At 41.6% G+C, this 8,150-nt stretch overlaps 1 protein-coding gene across 1 annotated transcript; it reads left to right on the top strand.

The window, feature by feature from the left end:
* Positions 1 to 2,188: 2,188 nt before the first annotated feature.
* Positions 2,189 to 7,906, top strand: CLEC3A (C-type lectin domain family 3 member A). Its single transcript, XM_085071206.1, has 3 exons — positions 2,189 to 2,338; positions 4,213 to 4,293; positions 6,997 to 7,906. Exons 1-3 carry the CDS (start codon positions 2,224 to 2,226, stop codon positions 7,386 to 7,388), a joined length of 588 nt encoding a protein of 195 aa, XP_084927332.1. The 5' UTR covers positions 2,189 to 2,223; the 3' UTR covers positions 7,389 to 7,906.
* The last annotated feature ends 244 nt before the right edge of the window (positions 7,907 to 8,150 follow it).

Below are 8,150 nucleotides of genomic sequence, written 5' to 3'. Positions count from 1 at the left end.
ATTACAAGGCATACTCCAAAAAGCAGTTTTTCACTCGGGTTTTTGGCCAAGAACTGTTGGAATACCAAATCCATGTTTTCTTTATCCCTCCCTTTCTAGTGAGTGTTGCACTGCCTGAGTAGAGTACAAATCTTTCTCTGTCAGACGTATTTCACAGGAAGAAAAGAAGTCTGTGTTAGCAAGCTCAGGTTCCCTGGGCAGGAACAAACCCATTCTGGTGCTGAGACCTTGAACACACACCCTCAAACGCTTGCTGGTCCTGCCTCTCCCAAAACCAGGGGCACAGTTAAGCTCCACATGAAACAGCTCCAGGGGTTTGCAGCTCCCTTAGCAAGGCAACCTGAAATCAGCACAGTTGAATTTGTCAGGTTGAAAGCTGCTGGTTCAGGATCAGCATCATGTGCAATTCCACAGGATCTGAGAAGGCATCAAGTGAAAAACTAACTGGAGGCAGTTATTGATTCATCCATCTGCCCTTAATTAACTCATATTGATGCCCCAATACTGCTGGAATAAAATATGGATCAAGCCTGAACTTGGGGCTTGTGCTAAAGGACAGATTAAATCTTGAACTAGATCCTTGCAAAGCTCCTTGTCTTCCTCTCTGCCAGCTCCCTTTTCAGTTCCTGATGTGCTAGTTGGAATGCCAGCCCTTCCCACCTTTACCATAGACTGAAATTTTGCACTTTGTGAGAGGTGTTCTGGGCAGTTCTGTGTGGGTGGGACTCACAACCATCACCACCTCTGGTGTGCTGTGCTCCAAAACAGCCCTGAGCACTGAGCAATGCTGATCCAGAGGTTTCCCTACACGATGGATGTTAAGACTTCAATATTTTGGAGCAGGACCACTGGAATTAAGTTTTATCATATCAGAATGCATTTATGGAAAGTTTCTTAGCTGATGATGAAGAGATGTTTGCTAGTTACAGACTATGAGGATACAGGGAGCTGTTCAGAGGTGTCCAGGACAGACAGGGCAGGTGTGGTTTCCACTGTGAGTATTGAAGTACTGCAAACCAGAGAAGCCTTAGTGGGGGGTGGAAAAAGCCAGTATGTATTCATGCAGCACACCAGCACATTCCTAAGTCCCAGCTTTCACTTAATAACGCAGTAAGTCTCTTGATCTTGCAGCCCTGATAAAAAAAAAGTCAGCAATGTGAGCAAAATGTAATCAAGGCAGAGAAGTCATGAAGAACAGCTCTGAAGGGCATGAAATGCACCAGCTAGCACCCAGCAATGGCTTTGGTGCCAACATTTTAGGCAAATCCTTTTTTAATGGGGGAAAAAGAGAAAAAAAAGAAAAAAGAATAAGTCTGATGGATGAGAACATTTTTGTGACAATTTCATTTGTCCACCAAAATCAGGGAGGGGTTCTGCTTCATACAGTAATCCCAATTAAAGGCAGCCCCAAAAAAGCCCACAGAGCCCAAGGGCAAATTAAAGATTCAAACTCAGAGGGTTGTCCAGAGTCCAGGGAGACACTGTCCTGCTTCAAGCACCTTGTGTTTTACTCTTCCTCTGACCCCACAGCCAGGACTTGGAAACCTTTGGGAGAGCATTACTACCTCTTCTTGCCCTGACTAGACCCTGCTGATTGCTGTTCTCAACCAGAAATGCATTCATATCTATCAGGCATTTATTCACTCTTCATAACATAATAAATGCACACCTCGCCTAATGTGATTTTAATGTATTTATCCCCTGTGTGGGTCTGTAGCTGTAGGGTTTGCATGGACTGAGGGAGCAACATTCTTGTTCTGCTTTGGCATAAATCATGGCCATGGTCATGACTGATCTAGCCTGGGGCAGAGCTGTGCTGGGGGAACCTCTGATGCTTGTGGAAATCTTCTGGCTGCCCCTCCTCGAGGCTGGCAGTGCACAGGCACCTGGAAAAGTCTGCTTTTCCATAGGTTTTGGCTGCAGCTCCAAACAGGAGATGCAGCGTTTCTGAGTGAGGCAATCAGGGCAGTGTTCAGTGCTGGTACAGCTGAACTCAGAGTGGAAACAGGAGTTTCAGATGGGAGAGAGAACAAGGGGGTGTCTTATGCTGCAGCCAGCTGAAGTATTAAACACATTTCGTCAGCAAGGAGAGCAGCCAGCCCTGTCAGCACACCTTATAAAGCTGACCTCAGGCAGTCCCTCTGAGATGGGGCTGTGGGATCTGCTCTCAGAGCTGCTCAAGGGAATCTCCTCCAGCTCCTTGGTAGGGTCCTTCCGAGAGACATGGCACAAACTGGAGTTTTGATTTTTCTCCTCATAAGCTTACTACTGCTGGATCAGACCATCAGCCAGGCTTCCAAATTCAAAGCCAGGAAGCACAGCAAACGTAGAGTGAAAGGTACTGGGTCTGAACTGGGAGGAGGGATAGAAGTTATAGACTATGCAAATTTACTGTGGACTTTAAATAGCATTGCATGAACCAGAAACTAACATTACACAAATGCTTATTTATAAAGTACATTTGAGTCTATATTATATCTGTCTTTAAAATATTTTTATGTGAGTTAGCAAAGCCACAAATAAGGTGCCAGAATGAATTATGGAAATAGAGCTGTACAACAGCTGCAAATACATTGCTCTGTTCTGGCTGTTCACCTCCGTCAACATTTTTTAGAGCTCACAGGTACAGCTGACAGAGGATTCTGGCTAATCATTAGTTATGTGGTTATATTCACTGAGATCAGAAAAATGGAAATTCACGTATATAGAGAAACAAGCAGAAGTATGTGGTGTCCAAGGATTATTGTTGAGATTTTTGTACCATTTCCTAATTTTAACAGAATGTCTGTCTACTATTTGTGGAATATTATTCCACTTGTGTGAAAAGTACTGTGAAATGGCAAGTCAAACTAATTAGCAGGTCAACATCAAAGAATTAGCAGGAAAAGATGAAGCATCAGTTCCCACAGCAAAGCTCAAAGAGCAAATACAAAGCCACAGAATGTTGTTTAGAAATTTCTGTGTATTTAAAGACTTATTTCTAATAAAGAAGAGTGTGATGGAGGCTACACTAATGGTAAATATCTGAACTCCTAGTTAATTAAAAAACTGTGGCTTTGATAAAGCCGTTGTGCAAGAAGATTGCACTGCTCTGGAGCCTTACAATTGCAGACACTTCCTTCTTTGGAATCTCTGGGGTTTTAAGCTTGGGGTCCTAAGGATAGGCTGTTTATACATTTTTTTGTGCCAGCGTGGAGTAGCACAGATTGGAGAAGCAGGAATTCTGCCTTGGGGAAGCAGGGAACCCTAAAAGCTAGCTGGGGTTATCCCCACAGGCAGCAGGGAATATGGACATGAGCTTTCTGGAGGGCTGGAAGAGCTAACATAACACAGACCTGTAGGAACTGGGGTTTGTTCTGTAATATGTGAAACAGCTGATTGATGCCTCATGTACATTACTGTGGCTTCTGGAAGGTTCTTGCTGCCCTCAAATATTTGTCATCTTGTGCAGTGGAACCACTCCTGCTCATTGTTTGGTGGTGGTGGAATATTATAATGATAGAAAAAAAAACAGAAAAGAAGACATGAAAATGGAGTTATGTGCAAATGAGCTTCTTTTCTAGTCCCACCATATTCTTGGCACTTTTGTAAGTGCTACAAAATGGTGATTGAGAGAGAATTTGTGTGACTGAAGTCCCCAGGCCCTCTGTGTACTGAGGGAGACATGAAGGCTAATCTTGGGAAGGGGAGACTGCAGCTCAGCAAGCACATCTGCAACACTCAGACTGTCAGGCTGGATTCCATTTGTTCCTTTGTTCATTTGTTCCTCACTGTGCTAAAACAAGAGTTGTATGAAACTTCCATGCTGACAGAAACACCATTCCTTTGGACAAACACAATTTGTGTCCTGCTGTTTATGTATGTCATGTCCATACACCAGAGTGTACATGTTCAGAAGAAAAAGGGATGTGTTCTGTAAATTAGAAATCAGCTCACTAAATAATGATTAGCTGCAACAAGCCATGATTTTCAAACAGTTTTCAGGCAAAGTCCATGATAAAATATGAGAATGAAAGGTAAAGGTGGGTTCCTCCTATTTTTTTAAAGAGATCCTACAGGAATGTTTTAATTAAGGACAGATCTTTAAAAATAATCAAAAATGCATCTCAGCAATGCAGCAACCCATGATATTTTGAAACAGCTTTTAATATGTAATTATTTAATTTGTGTGTGTGCATGTCTGTTAATTTCTGTATGCTCCTTCTGTGTAAGAAAAAGATGACCTGAAGACCCAGATTGACAAATTGTGGCGAGAAGTCAATGCTCTGAAGGAAATACAAGCTCTCCAGACAGGTAAAACAGCTTCTGCTGGTCAGTGGCTTCCAAAGGTTCTCCCTGCCTCTCTCCTTCACTCCCTTCCTTCTCTTTAATGGGATTTTGTGACTGAGGAATAGAGCTCCATAAAAGCCTGGTGTGCCATGTCTGTGCCAGACGGACAAGTGGTAAAGGAAGCAGTTAAGTAAAATCAGGTCTCAGTTCATGGGGGAGGAGTGGGGATTTTCCCTGAGAACAAGAGCTAATCTGGAGCAAGAACTCCTTTTGTCTTTGCTGTGCACAGCTTGAAGCTCGGAGTTTTGTATCATCACAGGCAGCACAATGAGGGATTCTGGGTCTGGGAGTTTCAGTGGTCAGAGAGTTAAGTGCCCAGCTTTGATATGAACATATATTCAAATGTGAATGTCGCCATAAAACTTCAAAGTTATACCCACTGGGAGCTCAGAAATATCCTGGACCAACGTGCAGAGTCCTTTAAGTATTTAAATAACCAGATGGAAATTTCCAAGCAAAATAAGAAGGGGAAATACACATGCACCTACTAGACAGTTGTGCTTTTTCACAGCTGCTGACACAAGTCTTGGCATTTAAACATGTACAAGAGGACATTACAGAGGAAATGACATCATTCTCATGAAACAGAACGTATTTTCCTTAGGGATGGTAATATCTGAGTTGTCCAGTTTTAAGTCTTGGGTTACACAGAGCTTTTTGAGCTTCCCAAAATATTTTTATTTCAAATGTCTTATAAGAAGGCTTTAGAAGTTTCTTACAAGAGGGAGCCTATGCTAGACAAGTAACTCTTGTTTAAAAGTAATTCTTGTGTTGCTTCCAGAAGGAGCTTGAGAGCAAGCATGCAGTGGCTTAGAAATGAAACCAGAGCCGGGAGACTTTCTATCCTCAAAACTTATTTTGAGCTTTATTCTAAATTTATAACCCACACTGTTCAACTGGATTCCAAATCTGGTAAAAAGACACCTATCACCCCCTTAGCTCTGACTTTGTTAATGTCCTTGTGATTACTGAAAAAAGGAGCTCCTTTTTTAGCTTATGGACATTTCCCAGTCACACCTTGAAAATCTGATTTCTTCTTTTGCTTGAATTTCTTTGGTCTCCTTTCTACATAGAGTGAAATGGGAAATGCTACCACACACCATTTTGCAGCACATACTTTCTCCCTAAAGAGATTTAATCCTTATCATTTCTGCAGCATTGCTGAAGTAAAGTCTCTTTGATCTTTCCCATGAATATGAATTTGTTAAAGCATTCCACATTTAATAAAATATGTTCATTACTTCTCTTTTGCCATTAGTAGTTGGAAGGGTTAAAATTTGAAGATAAGCCTTAAGATAAAATTATTACTCTGAAAACACAGCTAAGGAATGCAGTGAATACTACAACTGGAAATACTAAAATCCTGAGATATAGGATGTGGTCCAAAGTGATTTCTATATCCTATTGATCAGAGAAATAATTATTTTTTTACAAGAGCAGATGACAGGAATTAGAAGCAGATTACAGAAAACATCAAGACATACTTAAGTACATCAAGAAGATGTACGTAAGTACAAGATGAGCTTAAGCAATAAATGAAATAATCTGCAAGTAATAACATGCAGGATTCTTAAATAATTGTCACAGGAGTCTATTCAAGGCCTTTGATACCTTCCTCAGCTCAGAAGAATCACTCCACCAAGGAGGGTTCTCTTGCCATCATTAGTTCTCTTGGGAGAGTCAGTTTTTCACAAATCTGCATTAGGAGAGCTGGAAGGCAAAGTTCAAGGATTCTCTCCTGTGCTCCTTTCCCCTCGGGCTGGAACAACCCAGCAGCTCTGCAAGGCAATTCCACTGACAGAGCAGCTGCCAAATTAACCTTCTGCTCCATTTGAACTTCACATCAAGACTTCCCCAGCAGAAGTAAAAGCAAACAATTTAATAAATTCAAACATTTAGAAGATTTGGTCCAGATTGTCCTTCAAGCTCAGTAATAAGTGTGCACTTTTTAAAAGCACTTACAGATTTAAGTCACTTTACCTCATTTGAATTTAGAGTTTGAAGGGAGAAATTTTGCTGGAAAGAAAATAAATTAACTAGAGAGGTGAATATGTAATCTTCTGCAGGTAGAATGACATTTTTATTAATCACTCAGAGCTTTGTATTATGAATTTCAAACCAGTATTTTCCTGGTCAGCAGTACACATTTAATACAGCACTTTTCTGTCCTGCCTTTGCTGGTGGAAAGTGAGCTTAGGTAAGGTGTAAAAATTTACTTTACTTAAATATCACAAATATTAAAAGACATTTAGATCTGTCTCCACTATAAAGCCAAATATAGATTTCCTGATGACCAACTCACATCTGGCAACGATACAAACATCCATACATCATTCATTCCACGAGCTTCCAGACTGCTGAAATAAGGTAAAAAATGTGTGAAAGCAGGACTATTTGGCAAAAGGTGCACTGTGAAGAGGTCTGGGCTCTATTTTTGCAGTCTGTTGCCAAAGGCACACTGACACACTGGCTACATGAGCTGGAGCCCAGCAGGTAAGTCTGAGCTTACCCCTGCTTTCAGACCCACTCTGTGCAGTCAAGAGCCTTCTTCTTGCTGAGGGACTTGTTTGCTCAGTTTTCAACACTGGAAAACCATCATTTGAGGAACCACTACTAAAATCCCCAGCCCACACTTGTTTGAACATCCAAACTCCTATCTGTTCACAGTGTGTCTGCGTGGGACCAAAGCCCATAAGAAGTGCTACCTCATGTCAGAAGGCACCAAATATTTCCACGAAGCCAACGAAGACTGCATAGCCAAGGGGGGGACGTTGGCTATCCCGAGGAACAGCGAGGAGACAAACATCCTGCGGGATTACGGCAAGAAAAGCACACCGCGAGCGTCCGAGTTCTGGCTGGGGGTCACCGACTTGGTGACAGAGGGCAAGTTTGTGGATGTCAGTGGAATGGCTCTGCACTACTCCAACTGGGACCGTGCCCAGCCCAACGGGGGCAAGAGGGAAAACTGTGTGTTCTTTTCTCTGTCATCCCAGGGCAGGTGGGTGGATGAGGTCTGCCGCACTGCCAAGAGATACATCTGTGAATTCCTAATCCCCTAACTGCACACCACACCAAAAATACCACGACAGTGTTTTGGGTTATCAACTCACAGTTCTGCTTACTAACCCCTCCCAGTTAGAGTGCGGAGAGTTAAAACTGTCCCTCTCCTGCATTGAACTCACTTTTTCCTGAAACACAAGTTTTCTCTGTTAATTTATTTTCTATTCAGATGCTAAATACGTTTAGTGAGTGCTCTCATTAAGTACAGGGATATATATTATGGTTTTGCCTACATTGTATCATATTTTGGCATATTATTTCAGCCTAATGTTTGGGTCACTGAATTTCATCTCCTATTTCTGTACTTTATTTACAAAATATTGCTGCATGGTAAGCCTTTCCAATATGAGGTGTAGGGATCCTTTCAGTTCTAGAGTTTCTCTCTTGTGTATAGGAGTGTATAGGAATTTCATTTAAATATTTAAATATATTGCTTCTTGGAGGATATTTCCTATTCCTTATCTTGTAAATGTGCTAGACTTTCTTAAATTATACAATAAATTTGCAATTACTGGTATTTAATTGTTGTAGTATTTTTGACAGCTGATGCATCCAGGTGAAGGCCATTCTTTCCTAGGATTTGTCCTGAGGTTTCAAAAAGGGATATACATACTAAAGCACCATGCTTTACTCTTCTATGATTTGCAGAAGCAATGTGGAAAATTTCACAAACACAGATCCCTTCTGTCAGGATAGCCAGAGATGAATACTGGTGTGGTTAAAAAGAAAAGCAGCAGCACAACAGGGACAAGACTCTACAG

Source organism: Lichenostomus cassidix, chromosome 11 (assembly GCF_008360975.1).
Source record: "Lichenostomus cassidix isolate B80296 chromosome 11, HeHo_3.0, whole genome shotgun sequence".
Lineage (NCBI taxonomy): Eukaryota > Metazoa > Chordata > Aves > Passeriformes > Meliphagidae > Lichenostomus > Lichenostomus cassidix.
This window is presented reverse-complemented; position numbering and strand designations above follow the sequence as displayed.

Excerpts from the sequence above, each read along its gene's own strand:
- CLEC3A (XM_085071206.1), top strand. The coding sequence starts at position 2,224 with ATGGCACAAACTGGAGTTTTGATTTTTCTCCTCATAAGCTTACTACTG. Across the intron at positions 2,339-4,212 it reads CAGCAAACGTAGAGTGAAAG|AAAAAGATGACCTGAAGACC; the intron begins GTACTGGGTCTG and ends CTTCTGTGTAAG. Across the intron at positions 4,294-6,996 it reads AATACAAGCTCTCCAGACAG|TGTGTCTGCGTGGGACCAAA; the intron begins GTAAAACAGCTT and ends ATCTGTTCACAG.